At 47.1% G+C, this 26,233-nt stretch overlaps 1 protein-coding gene across 30 annotated transcripts in view; it reads right to left on the bottom strand.

Moving 5' to 3' along the window:
- The window catches only part of ATG7 (autophagy related 7), a 512,414-nt gene that overhangs the window by 246,746 nt on the left and 239,435 nt on the right, over positions 1-26,233 (bottom strand). For all 30 annotated transcript variants that reach the window (XR_014064308.1, XR_014064309.1, XM_081526092.1 and 27 more), the window contains 7 exons: positions 25,967-26,044; positions 22,036-22,152; positions 20,638-20,787; positions 9,047-9,135; positions 7,340-7,461; positions 2,325-2,415; positions 1,408-1,552 (listed from right to left, as the gene is read on the bottom strand). Coding sequence is in view for 28 of the 30 variants with exons in the window: in XM_081526092.1 (XP_081382218.1) it covers positions 1,408-1,552; positions 2,325-2,415; positions 7,340-7,461; positions 9,047-9,135; positions 20,638-20,787; positions 22,036-22,152; positions 25,967-26,044 (792 nt within the window). In the remaining 2 variants the exon portion in view is untranslated. The remainder of the gene's footprint in view (positions 1-1,407; positions 1,553-2,324; positions 2,416-7,339; positions 7,462-9,046; positions 9,136-20,637; positions 20,788-22,035; positions 22,153-25,966; positions 26,045-26,233) is intronic.

Genomic DNA, 26,233 nt, shown 5'->3' with positions numbered 1-26,233 from the left:
GGACAAGAGGAGCCCGGCGTGCTAGTCCATGGGGTCTCAAACAGTCGGACATGACTTAGCAACTGAACAATCCATGAAAAAAAAGTACTCCAAGTCAAGATATAAGAAACAGCCTAAAGGACATGAACAGAACAAACAAAATTCACAAATGAAATCAAATTGAAGACTAACCCTCACTAATTAAAGAAATGCAAACAAAAAAGCTGTTTTACATTCTCTCTAACATAGTAGTTCTATTTCTAGAGTTTTTTCCCTAAATAAATAATCCCATGGACATGTAAAGGTATAAGAATGTTCATTTCAACAGCATTTCTAAGAGAAAAATATGTTGAAATTGATTAAATGAACTGAAGACAAGTCATATAACAATGGGCTTCCCTGGTGGCTCAGACGGTGAAGAATCCACCTGCAATGCGGGAGACCTGGGTTTGATCCCTGGGTTGGGAAGATCCCCTGGAGGAGGGCATGGCAACCCACTCCAGGATTCTTGCCTGGAGAATTCCCATGGACAGAGGAGCCTGGTGGCCTACATCCCATGGGGTCACAAAGAGTTAGACATGACTGGGCGACTAAGCACAGCACAGCATATAACAAAATTCTACATGTACATAAAATGGAATAAATAGAAAGGGAACCACAATTATTGTTCTATTGAGTTAAAAATAAAAACTTGCTATAGACAGGTTGCAATGATCCAAGTTCTGCAAATATAAATAACTAAATAAGAGCAAAGATGACCAGTGCATCTCTGTATTTGCACATGCCTATTAAAGTTACAGGAAAAGATGCTCCATAGCACTTGACAAAATCTGCTTAATTCTGGGAAGTGACTTGGGATGAGAGTGGAGGCAGATTTCTTGCTTCCACTTTATAACAAAAGCCATGTGTTCCTTTTATACTGAAAGAGACACTGAGAAAAGAAAGAAGGGAGGGAGACAAGGAGGAGAAAGAAGGCACTCAGGCGCAGTCGGTCATCCCTGGTATCCACGGGGGGTGGGTTCCAGGAGCTCCTAGAACCAGCCAGAGACTCTTTTTTTTTTTTTTTTTTTGAGTCAATGAACTCCTGCTTGGAGATCAAGGTGGGCTGGAAAACAAATTTTTTTAAAATGTAAATTTCAGTCAAAACTGAGTGATAACCCAGGAGGAAAAAAAAAAAGAGAAAAAAGAAAGGAGAAATCCAACAAAAAGACCAAAAAAAAAAAAAGAGAGAGAGATGTATGCTTGCCTGTTTGCCTGTTGGGTTGTTTAGTTGGTTAATTTTTGGTTTGGGTGCTTTTTTTTTTCCTTAAAAAACAAAAATACCCTCCTACTCTTAGATACAAAATCCACAGCTCTGGAAGGTAGACTGTGTAGTGAAAGAAGAGAAGCCACAGCTTGAGAGGCGCCATTCGACCCCTGCAAACTCACCATCAACGTCCGGGCTACGTTACAACCCAAGGTGCCGGCTCCAAGCAGCAGACACTTGGCAGACACAACCTTGCCCAAGTCCAGAGTAGGGACCAATCTCCAACACATCAGCTTGAGGTTGAGATCGACCGATGACTCAGCTAACCTAGAAAAGGAGACAATCATTTATTTATGTAGCCAGTCACCCGCTTATGCCCCCTATCTTGTCCTTTTTTAGAAAGAAAGTAGCTTGTATGAGAAGATAAGAAACAATTAACAGAGGGAATCAGAATCAAAGGAAAAGCAAAAGGAGGCTGGAGGGTAAGGGAGGAGGACAGCAGTTACCACACAGAGTGGTGCATGCCGCCATAATCCTCAGCAACTGCCCCGTGACGGGCCCGTTTGATCCTGAGCTCCCAGGAGCCCAGGGGAAACGGGAAGCCTGACTGGTTACGGGGGTTATTATGTCCAAGACTAAAACCACACCAGCCGCTACAGAGGAAACCTTTTCCTAACACTGGATACAGAGAAATTTCTGTCCCCTCAGTAGAGGGAGCACATATATCATCCCTTCAGTACAAAACTGGTTTCTGTGAAATATTTCTTACCATGTCCTTCCCTGTAGGCTAATGGGACACAAGTAAAGGGAAACGAATAAAGGACGAAAAGGTGGAGTAGGTGCACAGGTCTGAGAGGGCGGGCTTGAAGCGAGAACGACATTTAGGATGCCCAGAAAAACAGATGCCGTGTGCCCTTCACGATATCCAGCCTTGATATTCATTCTCACAACCAAACTTAAATCAGGAGGCGGCCAAGAGTGAATGAACACACTTACTGACATCCCCCTCCACCCACCCCAACCCCGCCTGAACTGGGCAATGCGCTTGGCCTGACAGAACCTGGCGTGCGCCCTGGCAGGAACAACTTCCAAGTTATACCTTTTAGGGTCCATACACTCGCTGAGGTTCACCATCCTTGGTCCCATGCCTCCCTTCTGGTTCTTTTCCCATCCGACTGCCTTGGGACAATCTGGAGACAAATAAAACAGCGATTTCAGTGAAAGAAAGAAGAATAAAGAATGAATCCAAGTAGTAAGATGGCTCACGCCTCGATGAGCTTTCAGTCCACGTCTTTTTCAAGGAGGTGTGCAGGCCTGAATTTGCATCCACCTGCTTTGGCTGCCTCCTTGTGTCCCTGGGCCATGAGGAGTCTTGTTTAAAGACCCCCAAACCCAAGCACGGTCTTCCTGCACAGGGGCTTCTGAAAGAGCCCTGGACTCTGCCCTGAGTTGCCTCAACTTCTGCTGCTACTGGAGGCTACTCAGAAAAAAAAACAAAGAAGGCTATATCTGGAGTGGGTCTAAGCCTGTGGAAGGGTCTTCATCTGAGGAAGCCCAGCCAGCATGCCTGCAGCCAGGGAAGGTGCCCCTTCCTCTCCTCATCCTTACCTCAACCTCTCGCCCTGCCGTCCTGTCCACCATGCCGCACCTACCTGTCTACAGATCTCAGTCCAGGGACTGCTCCTCTGCTAAGCTGTCCTCTCCATTAAGACTCTCCTCTCCCCTGGAGAGAGAGAGTCTCTCTTCCTCTCTCCCCTGGAAGACAGTCTCTCCTCCTCTCTCCTCTCTGCTGATCTCTTTTAACCTCTGCTAGGAGGGCGCCTCTGCAACTCCAATTCCAGCCATTCTCAAAATGCCTCCCTCATGCAAAGCTCTGAGAGGATGAAGATCCTGTGGCCAACAGGCCTGGGAAATGCTTTCTACCCTACCTGTGTCTCCATCTGTCCCCACCCCCGCCCCCACCTGGAGAGTCCCTCACATGTGGTGGAGATGAAGCTCGGAGAGACCTGCAGTAAAGGAGCCACTCCGTCTGACTTGGCTTAGAGCTTCCCAGTCCTAGCTGGCTCTCTGTAGCCCCCTCACCCCATAACACGGACTAAAACCCCATGGGACATATTCAGGGAACTGCTGCTCTATTCCACTACTGCAAAATCCTCTCAAAAAAACACCCCACAAAACTCAAGTGCTCTGTGGAATACCTCAATGGAATCCTGGTTTCCCTGGTGGAAACCTGGCCTTGTAACTCCTGCACAAGGGGGCCACCCACGCCTATACACCCCACACCTGGGGACCTCAGTCACTTTCCCTTCCTCACTGAATTCCCCAAATTCAGAAGATAGTCTCAACTCCTTCGCAGGGAGTGCACCCAGCCACCTACCCTTCCAGCACGACCTCCAGTATCTGCTTTAACTGACAGCCTCTGAAGGAACAGGAAATCCTTGATTTAAGCTTTGGAGGTACAAGACAATTGGCAGGAATTTTCTGTTTGCCTCTAATTGTACACTGGCTTTCTTTGGACATTCTCCTATTTTTATATTTCTATCAACACCCTATTTTCCTTTCCTTGGACCTATCAGTTTTTAACCTTTGTTTCCTAAAATAATACTGCTCAATATAATTATGGGGCCAAAGCGTGTTGATTTCCTTTACACAATTTTTTATTTCTGGGCTAGGATGACCAGTGGGAAACCAAGTAGCTTCAAAAGCTACTTGGCTGGGGGCATCTTTCACAGCAGGAAGCCAGAAGACAAATGCCCCTTCCTATTCTAGCTCAGGTGCTATGGCCTGGTCCTTTTCAACATCACAAAAAAATTACAGCTGAAATAATAAGATTTGAGATCTTAAAGAGGAGAAGAACTCCAGAATTATTTTTCTGGGGGGAAAAAAAAGTTCAAACCTGTTACTGATTCACATTTTGTTTGATTTCCTTACTGTTCTTACATTAAATTAAAAAATGCTTTTTTAATACATGGCACAGAAATTTGACAGGAACTTTAGAAACACTGTCTAGTACTATGATTAGTAACTCCAATCTAAGCTTGCTCCTATTTCAGATAAGAAATCATAAAACAAAACCAAAATGTCATCACAAATTAAAACCTCTCCGTACTCAAGAAGTTACAGCCATTTTAATGAAATTAGATGTATTTTAAACTTATTGATGATTTTTTAAAAATACTATGTGCTGTGCTCAGTTGCATCTGACTTTTTTGTGACCCCGTGGACTGCAGCCCACCAGGCTCCTCTGTTCATCCGGTTCTCCAGGCAAGAACACCGGAGTGGGTTGCCATGCCCTCCTCCCAGGGATCTTCCCCACACAGGGATCAAACTCAGGTTTCCTGCACTGCAGGTGGATTCTTTACCATCTGAGCCACCAGGGAAGCCCCCTGCTTCCATCTAATCTACATCCATAAGACATACCCCAAACTGATGAGAAAAAAAAAATTTAGGGGAAAATAAGGCCCTGTTCTCCCCTAATTGGATAAAGAGCAGGTGCACATCAAGGACAGGAACTGCAAGGAGGCGGCCTCCCACTCTGAGGAGTGTCTGCCACTACCTCAGCCAGCTGCAGGAGTACTCTGTGACAGCAAAGGAGAGTGAGCTTGGCTGCACCAGGAAGAGCAGAAGCAGCTACGGGATGTTCAAAACTGTATTTCTTACGACACTGTCACTGCAACTAAGGGATGTCTTAGAAATACTAAAAGATACTACCATACTAATACCTTCAGTTCACATTACAATACAGAGCTTTATTTATTATGAAGTTTTATTTACAGCTAAGAGGGAGAACATCAATTTGCATGAGGAACATTTGCCTTTCTTAAACTAAATCATCTACACTTGATATCAAGTGTAAAGACTTGGAGGCACTACTGTGCTATAGAAAACCGCTTTCTCAAGTGGAAGTGCGTAGCATATCTTGGGTTTGCCAGCTTCACCAAGCATCTGTGATATCTCGGGGATCAGAGAGTAATTCAGTGACTTTATCTTAACAATGTAAAGAAAAGTGCCTCTCCCCAAAGCTGGTAGGCAGGAGAGGGTGCTAAATCAAATGCAAACATCTAAAGATGACTCACTAGAAACGATCCTGATGCTGGGAAAGACTGAGGGCAGGAGGAGAAGGGGGCAACACAGGATGAGATGGTTAAATGGCATCACCAACTAGATGGACATGAGTTTCAGCAAGCTCTGGGTGTTGGTGAAGGACAGGGAAGCCTGGCGTGCTTCAGTCCATTGGGTCGCAAAGAGTCAGACATGACTGAGTGACTAAACAGCAACAAGAAAAGACAGCGGAGAGACAAAAGATACCTTAAGGCTCCAAACTCACAAGTAAACAGCTTCCTCTTTTGCCTGACCAAGAGAGATTTCAACACTTCTCATCCCCAAAACACACACTCACAGTAAGGCACATGACTCATGGATTAAAGAAAGCAATGTGCCTCGGGACAATGCAGATGCTGTCATACAGGAGCAAATTAAACCATGTAAGGATATGAAAGTACTCTGAAGAGCCTGCCATACAAAGAAAGCTGAAGGGGTCATCTTGGAAAGAGTTCTGGACTTTGGGTAAGACAGGAAATTGCCTGGAAAATCCCATGGACGGAGGAGCCTGGTAGGCTGCAGTCCATGGGGTCGCAAAGAGTTGGACACGACTGAGCGACTTCACTTTCACTTTTCACTTTTGTGCATTGGAGAAGGAAATGGCAACCCACTCCATTGTTCTTGCCTGGAGAATCCCAGGGATGGGGGAGCCTGGTGGGCTGCTGTCTATGGGGTCACACAGAGTCGGACACGACTGAAGCGACTTACCAGCAGCAGCAGCATTTATGAAGCAACTACAGTATATACCATCACGGCATCCGTCATTTACACAGCAGTCAGATTCCTCATAAGGGGTGCTCCATGAGGTGGGGATCACTTCCTTTACTTCTACTCAAACTTAGTATGTTATTCTGTCTTTGTGATGTGTACATCAATATAGATATAGACACAAATGCAGGAACATATATCTGTACATAAGCACACATCTCTCTCTATATATATATATAAAACATAGCTGTGAGCCTGTAGTTCCTAACTTATGAGGTGGGGATCAGATGAAGAACATTAAACGTGGAAGGAGAAATGGCATTTTTGCTGACTAGCTAATGGAGAATAAAATCACACACAACATTTTGTAACAAATAAAAACGCAGGTGCATTATTACTTCATTCTTCCCGTAAGAAGGGTAAGGAATAAAGATTCTTTTGTTAAGCAAAAACAAAAAATAAAGGAAAAAAAATCCTCAGGGCTGAAAAAACTGCCTCCAGGGAATTTCCTGGGGAGAATCTCTGCCTTTGTTCCCATCTGTACAGCAGACTCTGCCCTTCGTTCCAGGCACGTGCCCCCAGTGACAAAAAGACAGGAGCTGTGGTTCACCTCCACTGCCATCATAAAGGGAGGAAAGAAAAGTGAGGCCTGATCGGTTTTTTGCACTCTAAAATCACTGCAGATGGTTGACTGCAGCCATGAAATTAAAGGACGCTTGCTCCTTGGAAGAACAGCTATGACTAACCTAGACAGCATATTAAAAAGCAGAGACATTACTTTGCCGACAAAGGTCCGTCTAGTCAAAGCTATGGTTTTTCCAGTAGTCGTGTATGGATGTGAGAGGTGGACTATAAAGAAAGCTGAGCACCGAAGAATTGATGCTTTTGAACTGTGGTGTTGGAGAAGACTCTTGAGAGTCCCTTGGACTGCAAGGAGATCCAACCAGTCCATCCTAAAGGAGATCAGTCCTGAATATTCATTGGAAGGACTTATGCTGAAGCTGAAGCTCCAATACTTTGACCACCTGATACAAAGAGCCGACTCATCTGAAGAGACCCTGACGCTGGGAAATATTGAAGGCAGGAGAAGGAGTTGACAGAGCATGAGATGGTTGGATGGCATCACTGACTCGATGGACATGAGTTTGAGCAAGCTCTGTGAGTTGGTGACAGACAGGGAAGCCTGGCGTGCTGCAGTCCACGGGGTCGCAAAGAGTTGGACACGACTGAGCGACTGAACTGAATTGAACTGATTGGGTTTCTGACAAATGGTAATTATGTGCACTCTCCAAGATGGCAAATTACCTGGGCTGAATGCCATCTCTGGAAGCTTCACTTCGAAGACAATGCTGTGGGCGATGTCTCTCACCCCCTGCAGGGTGCGGTCCCGGAAGCAGACCACTTCCACAGACTGGAAACTGCCACTCCTGGTGTCAGCCCCGGATGTTTATGTTTCGGTTTTTTCAAGGAAGGAAAAGAAAGAGCTCACGTAAGAGCTTCGGCAAACCCAGCTGGAGAGGATTCAAGTCACTGTAAGTACACCCCCGACACCCTTGGGGGAAACAGTCTTCACCTCTCAGATTCTGAGCACATCCACATATGCTTCCTTTGCCCAAGCATCTAGAGGCTGGGTGTGGAATGGGCTCTGATTTCTTTTTAGGTGAGTTTTATATAACGATTTTATATTGCAGAGAAATAATTCTGACAAATGAATCTTAAATGCAGGGGGAAAGAAGCTCATAAGATATTAAAAAGAAACTCCAAGACAAGCATGAGTTCCTCTGGTCCCCTTTTTCCCATAGGAGCTTACAGAGAGGGTGGTAGTGAGGAAGCCCATGGCTACACAGACTCACCACCAGGATAAGCATGTGTAACCCTCTCCTTCTGGGGAAGGTCTATGATCTAGCTATCTCCCAGTGGACATCGTTATCTAAGTAAAGCACACACAAATGTAAATACCCAAATCCTAAATACACAGGAGCTTGTCTCATGCTTCCTTCCAGTCATCAAACAGCCCCTTCAAAAGTAACTCTTACTGTAACTTCTAAGTCCTACTCTAACTTCTAAGTAGGAACTTAAGTTTTAACTTAAAAGGTCCAGCCTCTTTCACTCACCATTATGCTTTTTAAACTCATCCGTGTTGGTAAGTGTACCAGTAATTCACTCAGGCTGACTACAACACAGCATTCCATGGCAGTGAACACACCACACTGTATTATCCATTTTGTTGTTCAAGGAGATCTGGGTTATTCCCAATGTTTGGTTATAAAGAACAATGCTGCTATCGGCATTCCTGTATAGGTGTCTTGCTTGCATCTGAGGGTGCATTTCTGTGCTTTATGTACCTGAGAGGGAAACTGCTGAGCTATAGATAATTTCTAACTTTGGGAGATACTTCCAAACAGTTACCCAGCGATGTCTGAGGGTTCCGATTCACCCACATCGTCAACAGCACTTGGTATTGTCATCTTTTTAAACTCAGTCTGGTGAGTATCTCATTATCTGGTGAGTGTGTGGTAGTATCTTTCATAAAAGTATCTTTTCATCTTTATTAACGAGTACTGTCTTGTTCTATTTTATTTCCTGGATGACTAACGATGCTGGGTATCTTTTCGAATGTGTACTACCCTCTGTTTTATTCAGTTTAGGGTCGGGAAAAAGGGAGGACGGTAGCAATAAGAAAATCCTACCTGAACACAACTCAGCTGAAGTAGGGGCTAGAGTTCAGGATGGGGATCCCCTACCTGTGGTCCTGCTCTACTTTATGCTGTTTTTGGTGCAATACGGTCGGAATCTGAAGCTCCATAACAGACCTGCTTAGAGGCTCACCACCAGTGGAAACTGGGTCATGACAATTTACTGATTTGTTATCTGGTTTCTACACCAGCAAAAAAAAAAATCCATTTGGGAAAACAGAAATATTGACAGAGTCAGACACAAGGTCAAAAACATACAGTCAAAGACTGACAGAGACAGACAGACAGACGGACACATACACACACACGTAAATACCATCTGTGGGCCGCTAGGACCAAAAGGTTCCTCAACGGCCATCCGGGGTACTGGGCTAAGTTACAGGGATCATATACACCAATCGTTATCTGTGAAAAGAAAAGACTTCGAGTGAGACAGGGACCGTGTCAGATTCACAGCGCAAACACTGCTAATCCCTCCCCTCTCCTATTTATTCAGTTTTGCAAAAGCATTAACTATTAGACACCTGGTGAAGGGCTGGAGGAAAGAGAAGAAAGCAAAAGGACCTCACACCTGATGACAGAATGTCCTGATGGCCAGGGTCATCAAATCTTCCCTTCACCCCCTGTGAGGAACTAGACACATTTAGAAGGAAGACAGGGAGGGAGGGAGGGCAGGCAGCCAATCTTCAGGGCTCACAGAGCGAAGATCCCGTCTCAAAGAGATATGATCTGTGAAAATTGCTAATTTTCATGTAATGAGAAAAGTCAAAGAAGGGCCACTACCGCCGTAAGTAAGTGTACAGTCAGACCAAACTAAAAAGCCAGATGCCTTTGATACTGCTCACCTGCATTTCCTCCCACTCCTCCCTCTTCCAGCTCCCCCAGCCCTGATCTCCATCTGGAAAGCTCTTCTGAACTTCAAACGCCGTGTGCTTAATGAAGACTGTCCCCAGTGAAGGTCATCACCCTGTCTTCTCTGCTTCCTGATCCCTCTGTACATCATACAGGACAGCTTTCACTTTTTCTGTCTCCTTTCTCTCAAAAGACAATGAGGTCTTAATTTCTAAATGCTGTTCTCCAGTAAAAGGAATCGGGGCTCTTTGGACACATGGGTAATCCTAGGGCTAGAGCAGGAATAAAAGGGCTTCCCCGATGGCTCAGTGGTACAGAATCCGCCTGCAATGCAGGGGACAAAGGAGAAGCAAGTTCAATCCCTGCATGGGGGAGGGATGGAGGAGGAAATGGCAACCCACTCCAGTGTTCTTGCCTGGGAAATCCCACGGACAGAGGAGCCTGGTGGGCTACAGTCCATGGGGTCGCAAAGTGTCGGACACGACTGAGGGAGTGAGCACACACAGCAGGGAAAAGAGAAGCTGAGCCCGGAGCACAGTGCACAGCAGGAAGTCCGAGAGGGCTGAATCAACAGAGGGCCGGGCACTCAAGGGGCACCAGAGACACCGGAAAAGAGCTCTCAGAGGCCACGGCTGGAACAAGGCGAGTATAAAATAAAGACCTATGAGTCCCTAAGGACATAAATGATGAGACGAGTATTTGAAGGTGATGGGACAAGTCTTCCTTATAGAAGGTTTCCAAGCAATATATGTAGATACAGACCCTCCAGGGGCAGAGCTTAATCCTTATCTACCTTGAGTGTGGGCTCGACTTAGTGACTCGTTCCCAAAGAAAAAAAGAGTAGGGATAATTTTGCAATATTAGAAAAACAAGGGAATTCCAGAGAAACATCTATTTCTGCTTCATTGACTATACAAAAGCCTTTGACTTTATGGATCATAACAAATTGGAAAATTCTTAAAGAGATGGGAATACCAGACCACCTTATGGGTCTCCTGAGAGACCTGTATGCAGGTCAAGAGGCAACAGTTAGAACTGGACGTGGAACAATGGACTGCTTCCAAATTGGAGAGAGAGTACGTCAAGGCTGTATATTGTTACACTGCTTATTTAATTTATAAGCACAGTACATCATGTGAAGTGCTCAGCTGAACAAATCACAAGCTGGAATCAAGATTGCCAGGAGAAATATCAACAACCTCTGATATGCAGATGATACCACTCTAACAGCAGAAAGTGAAGAGGACCTAAAAAGAGCCTTTGGATGAAGGTGAAAGAGGAAAGTGAAAAAGCAGGCTTAAAACTCAACATTCAAAAAATGAAGATCATGGCATTTGGTCCCATCACTTCATGGCAAATAGATGGGGAAACAATGGAAAGTGGCAGATTTTATTTTCTTGGGCTCCAAAATCACTGCAGATGGTGACTGCAGCCATGAAATTAAAAGATGCTTGTTCCTTGGAAGAAAAGCTATGTAGACAGTGTATTAAAAAGCTGAGACATCACTTTGCAGACTAAGATCTTATAGCCAAAGTTATAGTTTTTCCAGTAGTCATGTACAGATGTGCGAGTTAGACCATAAAGAAGGCTGAGCACTGAAAAATTGATGCTTTCGAACTGTGGTACTGGAGAAGATTCTTGAGAGTCCCCTGGACAACAAGGAGATCCAACCAGTCCATGCTAAAGGAAATCAGTCCTGAATATTCATTGGAAGGACTGATGCTGAAGCTCCAATACTTTGGCCACCTGATTCGAAGAGCCAACTCTTCGAGGAAAAGACCCTGATGCTGGGAAAGATTGAGGGCAGGAGGAGAAGGGGGCAACAGAGGATGAGATGGTTGGATGGCATCACTGACTCAATGGACATGAGTTTGAGCAAGCTCCAGAAGAGAGTGAAGGACAGGGGAGCCTGGCATGCTGCAGTCCACGGGGTCACAAAGAGTCAGACATGTCTTAGTGACTGAACAATTTTTCAGTGGAGAAACCTGGCCAATTCTACCTTAAACAAGTGATCAAGTTTAACACCACCAGGAATGTCATGTGAATTTCAGGTAGCTAATAGGTGATGTGATGACAAGGGCACTTCACCTCTGGAGCACTCTTTCCAAAAATAATCCCAACTCATAAGTAAACATCAGACAAACCCAAACTAAGAGGCATTTGACCAAAATAACTGAAGCAATACTCTTCAAAATTGTCAAGGTCACTAAAAACAACAGAAGTCTGAGGAACTGTTAGAGACCAGATGAGAAGAGACATGACAGCAGAGTGCAGTCTCCCGGACGGGATCCTGGCATGAGAAGGACGCTAACGGAAAAACTGGTGAAACCTGAACAAACTCCAGGGTGGAGCTAATGCTTATGTACTAATGTTGGTTTCTCACTTCTGACAAACGTACTGCGATAATGTAAGGTGACAACACTAGAGAAAACTAAAACGGGTGAGGGTAGCCTTTGCACTATCCTTCAGCTTTTCTGTAAATCTAAAATTATTCCAAGATAAATAATGAAAATTTTTTTTCATTAGAAAAAAAGAAGAGAGTGAGCATCTACAGAGCAGGGAGTAGCTTCCAGGTCTCCATGATGAGTTCACAGATACACAGCATATACCGAATGAAGGCAGGCTGAATGGTGAAAAGATGAGAAGAAGAGAGGGAGCAGGGGCAGGGGGAAGGGGTGGTGAAAGGGTGGGTGAAAGGAGGGAGGGAAGGAAGGTGGCTGGCAGAAAACCGTTAACTTATTAGCATCAACTGTATTCAATTTTCCACCCCTAGTACCTGGCTAGAGGATGTATGGATGTGAGAGATGGACCATAAAGAAGGCTGAACGCCAAAGAATTGATGCTTTTGAACTGCGGTGTTGGAGGAGACTCATGACAGTCCCTTGGACTGCAAGGAGGGCCAACCAGTCCATCCTAAAGGAAATCAATCCTGAATATTCATTACAAGGACTGATGCGGAAGCTGAAGCTCCAATACTTTGGCAACCTGATGCGAAGAACCGACTCACTGGAAAAGACCCTGATGCTGGGAAAGATTGAGGGCAGGAGGAGAAGGGGACGACAGAGAATGAGATGGTTGGATGGCATCACCGACTCAATGGACATGACTTTGAGTAAGCTTGGGGAGAAGATGAAGGACAGGGAAGCCTGGTGTGCTGCAGTCCATGGGGTTAAAAAAGAGTGGGGCATGACTTAGCAAATGAACAACAAGTACCTGGCTAGTTCCTCCCTGATGCCCCCACTCTTTCCTTTCTCACCATAACAGGTTCTCCACTTAGTGTTACTTTAACCCTGGGGTTCTCCTGGGTGAGATGGTGAGGGCATGGTCTGAGAAACCACTTCCTATGAGAAGCATGAGCACTCTGAGAAGGAGGCCCCCACCTCGCGCTCTCTCTGAATGGAGACGCTACCTTCCTGGGGGTTTCCGGGTCCAGTTGGCCATCACCACCACGGGGGGCAGCTTTTTCTTTTGTTCCCCCATACAGACGGTGATAGACGACATCTGTCAGGCTGACTACATTTATTAAGTCGTCATCGCTTCAACTTCACACTTAAAAAAATTTACCAAAGGCATTAATCACTCTGTTATCCAGCAAGAAAGCAGGCAGAAGCGAGAAGCTGGCATTCAACAGCTGTAACATTTTAAACAGCTTAGAGAAGAGAATGGCCTGATGGTGGGGGGAAAAAAAAAGTCCTGGCTATAGCCCCAGTGAGTATGGTTCTAATCCTGCCATTAATTGATTCTTAGACCTTGGAGAAGGTCTTCCCTCACCTACAAAATGAAGTGGTAAAATCATTTCATCTCAAAGGCATCCTTCTAGCTCCAAAATTATAGAGCTTTATAGGCCATTAAAGAGGGAAAAAAAAACTTACAAAGGTTACAAAACAACACAGACTATATTAAGGTTCAATTTTACCTGGAGTCTAAAGGCTCTTCAATTTTTATTTGGGAAGAACCCAGACATATCAATCCAGAAAATGTCATTCATACAGAGATGCTACATTTCAATGTTCAAATACAATTCCAAAAGCCTGGGCTATTAGCAAATGTTCTGAGTTACTCTCATTTGATCTTCAGCAATTTCCTAAACCTCTCTATGCCTTAATTACTCATCTATAGGGTCACTCTCACCTGCACTTGGCACAGAGACTGAGAACAAGATAAGCAATCAACCAACAATAACTATAACAACAAAAATTCCATTGCAGTAAATTCACTGACCTCTTTGTTCAATTCAGTCTATCACTGTTAGTTATCTACCTTCAGCTTCAAAGTTATCACTTCTTAGCTGGCAGAGAAAAAGGAGGATAAGTTCTAGTTTATCAAATATTCTCTGGGTCTAGGTTTCATCATTTGAAACTGTAGAGCTGAGACTAAATGATATTTAAATTATATAAATTAGAATGTGACATTAGATAGCACAAGTGGATGCTTAATTTCAAAAAATGAGCATATTTCTGACACTAAATACAAAGGCAACAAGGCAGGAAGGTAGTAAGAAAAGAAATCCTTTAAGAAAAGACCAGGAATAAGTTTCTTAGAGCAACCTGACCTAAAAATGAGCTATAGAGAAGGAATGAACCACTAAAGAGAAATTTACCACTTACTTATAAAGGGAGGTTAGCGCAAATCTGTTTTAAAGTAACTCTGCTACCCACAGGAGGGACACCTGAGAACGAAGAGCAAGCGTCCGGAAAGGAAGATGACAGAATCCATTTGACGCCAGGCTGAACACCATGAAATAGTCCTCTGATGATTCAAAAGTGACCCCAAAATCTTTCAGTGCTTTAGGAATCAAACCTGCAAGCTTAATCACTGTAGGATTCAGTCCCAATGAGGCTGAGCAAGCCAGTTTAACTATTTGGGTAAACAGACTTTGTAAATGGCAGTCAGAAATAACCATTGGCTAGGAGGGCTGGATTCTAGAACTGGCTTTGCCACAGATTCATTGTGTGAACTTGAGCAAATCACTTCCTTTTACAAGAGAAATCAGCAGAAAGAAACAAAATGTAATTGCAAAAAAAAAAATCTATTTAGAAGGTTTATGAAATAAATGCTCCTTTCTCCTTGGCTGAGAGCATACAATTCATTGAAGTTGTTCAGTGATGAGCTGGCTACCATCCACCCAGCAATTTGCTGAAAAAGTACAACGTGAGAGGAGAAAGAGGGCAAAATTGCCAACTTGAGCGTCTGGAGAAATTTCCACACTGATGCCATAAAACATGCTTAACTGACAAATGGCTGTCTATTACCCACACATTCAATGTAACAGGAAATGCACCAAGGGGATTATGTGTTTTAAAAGTACAGGAAAAAAGTTCTGAGATCTCATGCGTGGCGATGTCACCAACGGAGGCCAAGATCTGGAGACCACTGAATGAAGAAACAGCCCCTAACGAACAGCAGGCCAATTACCGCTCCATTGCTAGTGCTCTTGTCCTAAGATTTCACAGCTCTAGAATTGAAGGCTGACGCTGTCAAAATGACAAAACATTTCCCAAACATTCAATCTTGAATAGCTGTTCTGAATAAAGAACGAGACTCAGTCAAGCAAGCTTTCCCTGACGATGGGCAGTGGGGCAGCCTCAGGGGCTGTATCAGCATGAACCCCAGAACAGCAGGGCCACCACTGGGACCCACACTGGAGGGGAAAAAGAGCTTAGACAAAGCCCATTTGCAGCCAGCCCAATGCATATAATACTCAGTGTTGCTCAGGGAGCACTGCTAGCTTGAGGGAGATCGGCAGTTTGCGGGCAGGAGTCACCAGAAGCAGCGGTGCAGGAGCGGGCCCCACAGGCCTCGGGGAGGCCACCGGGTACTGGCCCTTCCTGGCTCCGTAGCCCATGACTCCATGCACTGGAAGCCCAAGAGTGAGGGGCGGGGGCCACGGTGGGAGAGCTGAGGCCACAGAAATAAGCAGACACCACCCCCCACCCCGAGAGCCTGCCGCCAGACATCGGCCAGCACACGACTGATGATAAACCTTAACATGCCCAGCCTCTTAACCTAGTAATTCCACATCTAGAAATCTTCCCTAAGGAAACAAACAATTCAAACTACAAAGGGGAGGGCAGGGAGGGTGGGATTTCATGCACAAAGAAGCTCCTAACAGTGAAGAATTATGAGAAACCTAAATGTCCGAAACCTGAGAAATTCATGATGATACGTATTTATTAAAAAGGATGTTGATGCAGAGTTTAATATTACGCTAAAATAAAACAGAAGGTAGTATAAAATGAATCATTAAAAACTGCACAGGAGATTAAAAGGTTTTAAGTAAATGGAGTGCTATGAGAACCCATTGTGGGCAGAATAAACCATTTTACGGAAGTCGGGGAGGGGGGGTTTCCTCAAAGAATCATAAATAAGTTACACTGTGAAGAAACTGGGAAGAGAGGAGGTACAGGGGTGGGGAGAGGAGAGGCAGAAGAGAAAGGAGACAGGAGTCCCAGGCATAAGCCCTGCAGGGGGAGGGCAGTCAGTACCTCCGAGGGGAGCACCAGGGGACCCAGGGACAGATCTGCACAGGCCTGGGCCACGTGGGGTCCTCTGTGTACCACACGGGGGACCCGGGGACAGATCCACACAGGCCTGGGCCACGTGGGGTCCTCTGTACACCACACGGGGGACCCGGGGACAGATCCGCACAGGCCTGGGCCACGTGGGGTCCTCTGTACACCACACGGGGGACCCGGGGACAGATCCGCACAGGCCTGGGCCACGTGGGGTCCTCTGTACACCACACGGGGGACCCGGGGACAGATCCGCACAGGGCCCGGGCCACGTGGGGTCCTCTGTGCACCACACGGGGGACCCGGGGACAGATCCGCACAGGGCCCGGGCCACGTGGGGTCCTCTGTACACCACACGGGGGACCCGGGGACAGATCCGCACAGGGCCCGGGCCACGTGGGGTCCTCACGGGGGACCCGGGGGCAGATCCGCACAGGCCTGGGCCACGTGGGGTCCTCTGTGCACCACACGGGGGACCCGGGGACAGATCCGCACAGGGCCCGGGCCACGTGGGGTCCTCTGTGCACCACACGGGGGACCCGGGGACAGATCCGCACAGGCCTGGGCCACGTGGGGTCCTCTGTACACCACACGGGGGACCCGGGGACAGATCCGCACAGGGCCCGGGCCACGTGGGGTCCTCACGGGGGACCTGGGGACAGATCCGCACAGGGCCCGGGCCACGTGGGGTCCTCTGTACACCACACGGGGGACCCGGGGACAGATCCGCACAGGGCCCGGGCCACGTGGGGTCCTCTGTGCACCACACGGGGGACCCGGGGACAGATCCGCACAGGGCCCGGGCCACGTGGGGTCCTCACGGGGGACCCGGGGACAGATCCGCACAGGGCCCGGGCCACGTGGGGTCCTCACGGGGGACCCGGGGACAGATCCACACAGGCCTGGGCCACTTGGGGTCCTCTGTGTACCACACGGGGGGCCCGGGGACAGATGCGCATAGGCCCGGGCCACGTGGGGTCCTCTGTACACCACACGGGGGGCCCGGGGACAGATCCACACAGGCCTGGGCCACGTGGGGTCCTCTGTGTACCACACGGGGGGCCCGGGGACAGATCCACACAGGCCTGGGCCACATGGGGTCCTCTGTGCACCACACGGGGGACCCGGGGACAGATGTGCACAGGGTCCAGGCCACGTGGGGTCCTGTACACCACACGGGGAACCTGGGTTCTTAGAGCACAGGAGAGAAGGCATTGCTCTGCCTCATATGGAGAGTGACATGATCAGATCTGCTTTTCAGGTGACTTCCTAGGATGATACGGGGATGGACTGGAGGGAGGCCTGAGCAGGTACACAGAGCCCACTGGGAAGCTACCGCAGGAAAGCAGATGAAAGATGGTGAAGCTCAGGCTGGGAAGGTGGCAGAAGAAACACAGAGGCAGCAGACAGACAGAAGTTTAGGAGGTGAGATCCACGGATATGGTGCTGGTAGAGGATAGACAGGTGTCCAGCTGGCTGCCCAGATTCCCAGCTCTCGTGACCAGATGGATGACAGTGTCGCTACAAGATGGTGATGTCCAGGAGAGGACCAGACTTGGGGTGAAGACCCTGAGTTCAGCTCAGACACACTGAATTCGAGGTGCTGGAGAAGACAGGCAGGGGGTTGGAAATGCAGGCTGGGGTCCAGAGAGAAGTTCAGGCTGGAGGAGGTGGTCAGCAGGGTTGTGGGACCCAGGTTTCCCAGAAGGGAAAGCAGACTAAAAGGAGAGAAACCTGGAGAGATTCCAACGGTTCTCCAGCTTCTGTGTGAAGACACCACGGCAGGGCTCACTGAGGAGCAGTGGCTTCTCGAGGGTCAAAGTCCCTGGTAAGAGGAGGAGGCAGGAAATAGAGTAAAACAGGAAGCTGGAGCACAAAGGCAGGAATTCATGTCGAAAAGAATGCCTATTTCTCGAAGAACAGGATAAACAATTTCAAGGAAAGTTCATGACTCAAGGAACTTGAAAGAGAAAGTGGAATTACGTGAAAGCAAGTGAGCAGGGTTCACACCATGAGGCAGGAATGGGCTCGAGTAAAGTGCGAGTGAACGTTTCACAGATATCACATCTCTAGAAAGAAAGAAATAGTCGCTCAGTCGTGTCCAACTCTGCGACCCCATGGACAGTCCATGGAATTCTCCAGGCCAGAGTCCTGGAATAGGTAGGCATTCCCTTCTCCAGGGGATCTTCCCAACCCAGGGATGGAACCTGGGTCTTCCGCATTGAATTCTTTACCAGCTGAGCCACCAGGGAAGCCCTCATGTCTTCAGGGTTCTGCTTAAGTCCTGCTTTCCTGGGAAGTGTCTATGCTCAGCAGCCTCGTGCTTGTCCACGAGGATCAGTAGCTCTCTCCTCTCTAAATTCACGCACACACCATGTGCCCATCAAGTGTCTGGCATCACGCTACATGTGGAGCATGTGCTGTGGGGTGTAACACGGTCTCGGTGTGACAGCTGCCCACCGGCTGATCAGGGATCTGGGTGAAACAGACATGCGGCAAACCAGCGATGGCATGCAAGCCCAGTCAGTGCCCGGAGGGGGGCCGCTACCAGCACACAGAAGAGGGGTGTCAAACAGTGCCGGGAACCCGCCAGTGCTTCCAGGGTGTGAACTGGACAGGGTGGGGGTGAGGCACTGGCCAGCGGCAGGAGGAACACCGGCCGGGCATGACCAAGGGCAGGAAGATGAGGGAGCCGGGGCGTCTGGAGGGCACAGCTGTGCCTTGGGGAGCTTTCGAAGGTGAGGTGGGAGGCACGGGCAGGCACCAGGTCCGAGGAGGCCCTGAACACTAAGCCTTTCTAACTCTGTCTTGAAGACCACAGGAACCACAGGCAGGTGGCCTGTGGCCGACCTCCGTTCTGTGGTCCTGGGTGTCCAGTCCACCCCCGCCGTGCTGCCCAGATGCATGTTCTCACACAGCAATTGGATCGTGTCCCTCTGCTACCTGAAACCTCCCTCGAGCCAGTGCTCCACAACAAAAGAAGCCAGCGCAAGGAGAAGCCTGCCTACCACAACTAGAGAGTGGCCCCTGCAAGCTCAACCAGAGACAGCGGGCACACACAACAAAAGACCCGGCACAGCCAAAAATAAATTAAACCAGGAAACGCAGATACTGAGAATAGCTATGTCATGAAGTTATTACACGACAGAGGACGTGAAAGCCCCCTTTAAACTGCCAGGTGCTCTGCCAACTGCTGTTCTGGCAGAGCCGCCCTCTGGGCGAAGACCACCTCTTCACCATGCACAACCTCAAGTCCAGCTGCTTTCAAAGCCAGGCCGATTTGCCCCAACTGCTGTCACAACGGGGCCTCGAAGCATCAATGACTGGTCTCGCTGCTGCTAAGCTAGCTACAGGTCTGTGAACCTGACTGGTGTGGGGCTGGGGGCAAGAATTATAACGAAAATCCAACCGTTAGTCATCAATCTAAAGAGGGCTCCCTCTGACAAAGAAAATGCTAGTGTAGGTGAGAAAAGCAAAAATCTACTTAAAAAAAAAGGCATCTGAAGTTCAGGCCAAGGAAGAGCCAGGGCACCAGCGAGAGGCCTGCTCGCCTCAGCTCTGACGCACCTACATGGCGACCGTGATTTCAAACCTGCATCATCAATATTTTATTTTTAATTTTCAGTGTCTTAATACGGCTAGGACAGCTTCCTATCTATCTCATCACATCTAAAAGACACTTACAGTACTCCTTCCCTCATTCAAGAGTTTTACTGAGGGCCTGAGGCGAGGGCTGGCCACTATGTTGAGGCAGATACGTGTAGGACTTGGTCCCTGCCCTCTGGGAGCTCACAGTCCAACAGCATGAAAGGCAGTGTGTGCGAGGGAGTGAGAAGGGGAGTGAGGCAGGGGAGCCGGGGGCAACGGCAGTGAGCTCAGAGGGACAGGTCACACCTGAAACACGAGAAGGCCTCTCCATGGACGCAGGGCTTTGACAACGGGAGAGAGTCCCTTAGCATCCCCACAGGCAGGACCTACTGCAGGAAGGCCAAACAACATGAGGACAAAGACAGACACGGGAACACTTCTGGTCTGTTTGCTTAGGGGACTGTCTGGTGAAAACAGAGAAGCTTAGCGGGAGCAATGGTTAATGAGGAAAATAGGGGAAGATGAGGCAGGAAAGCCATACCAGGGGCAGAAGGGAGACGTCTTGAGCTCTTGATCAGTGAACGACATGGGGAACGTGACAGGGCTGAGGGAGATCCTTGCGAGGTGGAGACTGGAGCGAGAGGACCAGACTCCGCACTGCCGCGGTAGCTCTGGCAATGAATTAAAACATAGATAGAAAGTGTATCAGAAAGAAAAACTGAGGACATGAGGAATCCACAGTTACTCTGAGGCACCACAGAGCTAAGAAAACCTGGAGGAGGTCCTGATTTGGGAAGTGCAGGGGTGGGAGACAGTGAAGATGAGGAGATGTTCTGAAACCTTCTCTGGAAGGCTTCAGAAACCTAAATGAGCTTGAATTTCGCAGTGGTCTATCATAACGTGAACATCAGATTTTCTTATTGGATAATAAAACACTCCTCAAAGTTTCTCTGACCTTTGTCCTTTGACCCTGGAAGAAATCGCTGTAGTGTTTGAGTGAGGAAACCAGCACCGTGTTCTCATCGTACTTCATTAGGAAGTAAGGCAGCGCTGGGACGCCTTCTGTCTGACAAAGGTCATCATATGCATGTTCAAGGGCTTGAATCTGAAATCAGGAAACACTGAGTTATTCGCCAGACAACTACTTACCTAGCTCTGAACTGAGAAAAATTAACATACAATAAAAGGTACTTTCAGGCCAGAAGACTGGAAATGATCGATCATACCCCTGTTCCTCTTTTTCAGCAACCAAACCTAAGAGTGCCCCAAATCATACCACCTCACTTTGAGATAATGCTTCCCACGTGCATGGTGGAGAGTCTCAGACAGGGGCACACACAAGTATTTTATGGCCCAGGGTGATGGCTCCCGATTCCCTAAGATGCCACCACAAGGGTTTAGAGAGGTGTCCAGACGCTAAGTCTCGCCTGTGATCACCAAGCATGAATCTACCATAGATGGGTTTTGCCCTGACTCCTTCTATAATCTTCAATAGCTCCCTTGAGACATGCTTTCTCTTACCATACAACAGACTCATTCACAAAGCAAAATTCAAGGCTGTTTGTAGAACATTCACAGGAATTTGTCACAATAATTTGAGAACATTTTTGTCCTCATTAAGAGAAACCTCAAACCCATCAACACTCAATCCCCAGGCCTAGTCTTTTGTTCCCACTTTTATTTCTCCTTAGAAAATTCATTCCACAGAACCACAACCTTTGATTTATCTTAGCAAATGAGCTTTTTAATTAACAAGGGCTCTCCCTGGCTTCAGATTTCTGGGTTTTAGTGAGTGATATGCTTCGTGAATTCAAGTCATCTTGACACTCAATGTTTGCCTTGACAACAATCAGAATTTGGGGGCTGAGGGTCTGTCTTCTACCAACTGATGGTTTTCACTGCTCTTCTGGGAACCACCTCTAATGACCTTATTATCTTCCTTAAACTGCAAGGACTAGCTCTGTATGGGCCATCTTTAGTGCAGAAGTTCTGCAACTTGGCACAAAGGAAGGAAGAAGTCTTCTCTTTGGTTGCGAAGACTCTCTCCACTGAGAGTGGAGATCATGCTTTGGCAAACTCCCACAGTCTTTCAAAGTGTTTCTGTAATTCCTCCCTACTGGCTTAGCATTTCAACACAGGTCACGAGGAACTGGACAAGTGCTGCTAACTACTCTTCTAACGCACTTACAAAACGCTGTGCGAGTATGTCTGCTCCTAGTGCCATCTTCGGAGGATTCCAGAGAGACCACCTCCTCATCTAGACAAGTGCAGGTCTGTCTTTAGAATGAGCTAGATAAACTACTCATGCACATTTAAACCCAGTTTGATCTGCATTTGTTTTATCTGTTGATACCTGTTTTGGCAAAAACCATTGATCCAAGCCCACTGGCCCCTGAATGAGGGGTATACTCTCTGGAAGGCAGAGAGCAGGGGAGCAGAACCAGTAGTAGAAGTGGTACTTCTTTAGATCCTGGAAGAAACAACACGACATATCAGAATAGCACCGGTGATCACATGGAAATGCGCCTACTAATGTTAACTTCCCAAAAGCTACGTAAGACAGAAAAACTAATGCACACGAGATACGATTTCTTGTCAGAAATCTCCAACAGAACTCATGACAGATGACAGAACCTCTGTGTTTACCTGAAATGTTCCCACACATTACACACTAATGTATCAGGATAGACATAATATATTTTATCAACCACTTGCTAATAGAAAGTATTCAATAAGTAACTGATGTTGTTGTCATTATTGTTTAACATAGAAAATCACCCTGGGAGGTAACTATTATCAGCCCACTTTATAGACAGAAAACTGAAGCTTAGAGAGGGGTGGAAAGCTTGAACACAGATACTAAGTGGCAGAAAGGAGAGTAGAATTCTACTTCCAAAATGTAAGCTCCCGTCCATGCTACCAGGCTTACCCAGCATGCCACCTGTGGAGGTACAACTTCCAGTCACCACTCCTGTCACAACTGAATGAACTACGCATGTTATTAAGGTTATTAGAACATGCTACGCATAAACTATATATGCCTGAGATAATATAATAGTGTTTTCAGAAACATCATATTGGTGAAATTCAAGTCAACAACTAAGCACTTGCTGTGTACAAGGCAAAATGTTAGATACTCTGGCAGTAAGAAGATGAAGAAAAATTCAGTCCAGCCCTCAGGTAGCTCAGTCACTGCAGGGAACAGAGATGAAACCAGTACATGAGTAGCTGTATGAGTCACAGAAGAGGTTCCAAGAACTAAGGAGCACCGGCAACAGAAGAGGCCATGCCTTCAGGGGTGTGGGTGGCTGCTCCCCAACCAGGGGAGGCGAGGAAGGGCCAGTGACTCATGAGGCTGTCCCCACTCAGGCCCAGCGTTCTCGTCTCTGAGCTGCTGCAGCAGGTGTGGCCCGAGTCACTCGTGTGAGAGGATCCTCTGGTTATGTGGGTACCTGACAGCTTCCCACCAGCCCGTTACCACTGACCACTTTGTAGTTTATTTCACTACTTGGTATTTCCTCTCGAATCTTGCTAAGAATCAGGAGGGAATGGATGCTTGATGACTTTTCACTGAGGTATGATTCATGTACCATGAAGGCCACCATGTTGTTGGACTTACCTGGTGGCGTAGCGGGTAAGAATCTCCCTGCCAATGCAGAGGACCTAGCTTTGATCTCCGGTCTGGGAAGATCCCAAGTGCCTCGGGGTAACTAAGCCTGAGTGCCACGACTACTGGACAGTGCTTGAGAGCCCGGGAGCCACAGCTACGGAGACCACGTGCCCTAGAGCGTGTGCTCCAACATGAGAAGCCACTGCAGCGAGGGGCCTGGGCACCTCCACTAGAGAGTAGCCTCCATTCGCTGCCACTAGAGAGAGCCCACACAAGGCAATGAAGCCAAAAAAAAAAGTCACCATGTTAAAGATGTTAAAGCATATTAAGTGGTTTTCTAGTATACTGACAAGGCTGTACCACCATCCCCACCAATTTCAGAATGTATTCATTGCCCCGAAAAGAAACCCCAATAGCAGAAACTCCCCACTGGTTTATTAGTTAGAAATACCATTCACAGTAACTCTCCATTCACCTCACTCTCATCCCCTGGAAACCCCTAGCCTACATTCAGTCTCTATAGATTTGCCTATTCTGGACTTTCCAAACAAATGGAGTCATACTAGGTGACTTTTTAAAAACAAACTTACACATAAATACATGTCCAGATGAAGAAGACTAGTAATTGTTGTTTCCACAGTCTTTATTTCTGCCACTAACTGATCAACTAAGGACAAATTCCCCTTAACAACAGCAAAACAAACTGCAAAATGGAAATTAATGAAGTGTCTGTACCTTGGAGTCCTAGAAAGAGCAGAAAGGAAAGAAAAACACCTCCAGAGATTTTTCTCTCTTCCGTGTGCTTAAATGATTTGTCATAACTGATCTTTAGCGAAAGGTTAAATGATTCAAGATGAAGGCCTTGCCAGTTTCCAAAAGCTTTTATCAGGTCATCTTCAGAGTCAAAAGGCTTGAATTTCTTAGGATTCTTTTCAGGATACAAGAGACCTCGATTACATTAAACATAAAGCCCTTTGTGTCTGACGGGTTTCTAAAGACAGAGACTTTTAATTTTTTTAAAGGCAGGCCAAGAATACTCAGTAGAAAGGGCAACATGGCCAACTCACATAATGACTCCGGGAGATGCCCTAAAACTTTAAGTGAGATCCAATGCTGTTTTCTCATTAAACACAAGTTGTCTATTAGATTTTACTAACTAGAACTTTTAATACAGAAGATGTATTGATGGTAAAGTAAAAAAAAAAACACAAAAAAACTTTAATTAGCATTGCTTTTATTTATCCTTACAAAATTACTCAAATTTACAAAATATCAATGCCAAATTGTGCCTAGTAATCCCCTGAAGTATCAGATGCTTTCCTATCTCGCCACCGACACACAGAAAGCACTTTAACTTGTTAGGCAACGTGCTCCTGGCAGGGCCCCCATGTTCACCGCCCCCTGCCCTGGGTATGACCCCCAGTTTGAATCCTCTCTCTCTCCCCTTTGCCTTGGGTGGTACATCAGAGAGGCAGCAGGAGGACGAAACGGAGGACAAGTTTGTGGGGGAGGAAGGAAGGCAAGACCTATAACTTGGCAAACCAAAAATAGAAAAGAAAAATGCAGGGAAGAGGATTCACGTCCGAAGCTGATAAAGCTGGGGTGAACTACCAGCGCACTTAGTATGTGTCAACATCAGTATGTTTACATGCCCACTCCAATGGGCTATCTTCTAAAGAAATAAGCAGGAGAAGAAAATCAGGGTAGCTGACAATGTTCACTGAAACTTTTTTTTTTTTTTTAATAATAGTGAATACTGGGGACTTGCCTTGCAGTCCAGTGGTTAAGACTGCTTCCAGGGCAGGGGTCGTGGGTTTGACCCCTGGTTAGGGAACTAAGATCCCACATGCTGCCTAGTGCAGTCAAAAGTAAAATAAAATAGTGAATACTGAAAACAACCTAGATGTAAAAAGGTCTATAGAACATACACTTGACAGAATACTATAACGTCAACATAATTATAAAGGGTAAATGAGCTTTCTATGGAGATATATGGAGATACACACATGCACGCATATGTGTGTATACACATGCATATGTGTGTGTGTGGGCTGACACTTCTATTAAAAACAGTCAGCCCTCACCTTCTCCCCATGTTCCCCATCACTGAGGCTCCCTCCCCCTGCTTCCCTGGCCAGCAGTTGTTCCCCTAATGTGATTTCTTCTCCTCTTCAAAGCTCCCCTTAAAGTTCATTTTAATTAGATCTCACTTACATAAAACATTTTCTTTGTTAAAAAAAAAACAAACACAGCTGTGTGGACAAGCTATGCAGGGTGACCCCCTCTCGTCTAGAAGTCACCTGGGAATGGCTTAGATCCTCGAGTCGTCACCTGTTCCTTATGTCGATGGACCCACCAACTGAGCTCTGCGGCGCTGAACTTAACAAAGACGTTAGCAGCAATGAACCCAGCTCCCAGACCCGGACTTCATCACATCCTCAAATGACGAGAGCTGGGTCTCCGTCACACAAACCAGGCAACCACCACCAGTATGATCGGTGAGAATGAATTAATCTTGCATCAGTGAGAAACGCCAGCCACTACCGGGTCACTAACCACCCAAGGATTTGTTCAACAGATGTGACTCAAGAGAAGAGAGCAGACTGTCCCATCAGTGCCCTCGGCTCAGCCAGGGCAGTCCACAGTCCAGACCCCGCCGAGCCAGTGGACTTACCGCAAACGTCAAGAGGAGGAACTTGTTGAGGAGCACGGGGTTGTCCACGGCAGCCCCAGATTTGATGGATTCCCAGATCTGCCAGAAGGAGGAGTAGCGTCAAGACAGGTCCCGGGATCTCCTCCCGCCTCCCTCCCAGGAGCAGATGGAGCTGCAGGGCAGCGTGCCTTCCTGCCCACAGGCCCAGCACACTCATCCCGGGCCCCCTGCAGAGACAGGGGAAAGTCCAGAAGCATCCCCTCTCCTGCTGGGTCTCAGCATCAAAGA

Source organism: Giraffa tippelskirchi, chromosome 9 (genome assembly GCF_054371585.1).
Source record: "Giraffa tippelskirchi isolate mGirTip1 chromosome 9, T2T-mGirTip1v1.2.pri, whole genome shotgun sequence".
Lineage (NCBI taxonomy): Eukaryota > Metazoa > Chordata > Mammalia > Artiodactyla > Giraffidae > Giraffa > Giraffa tippelskirchi.
This window is presented reverse-complemented; position numbering and strand designations above follow the sequence as displayed.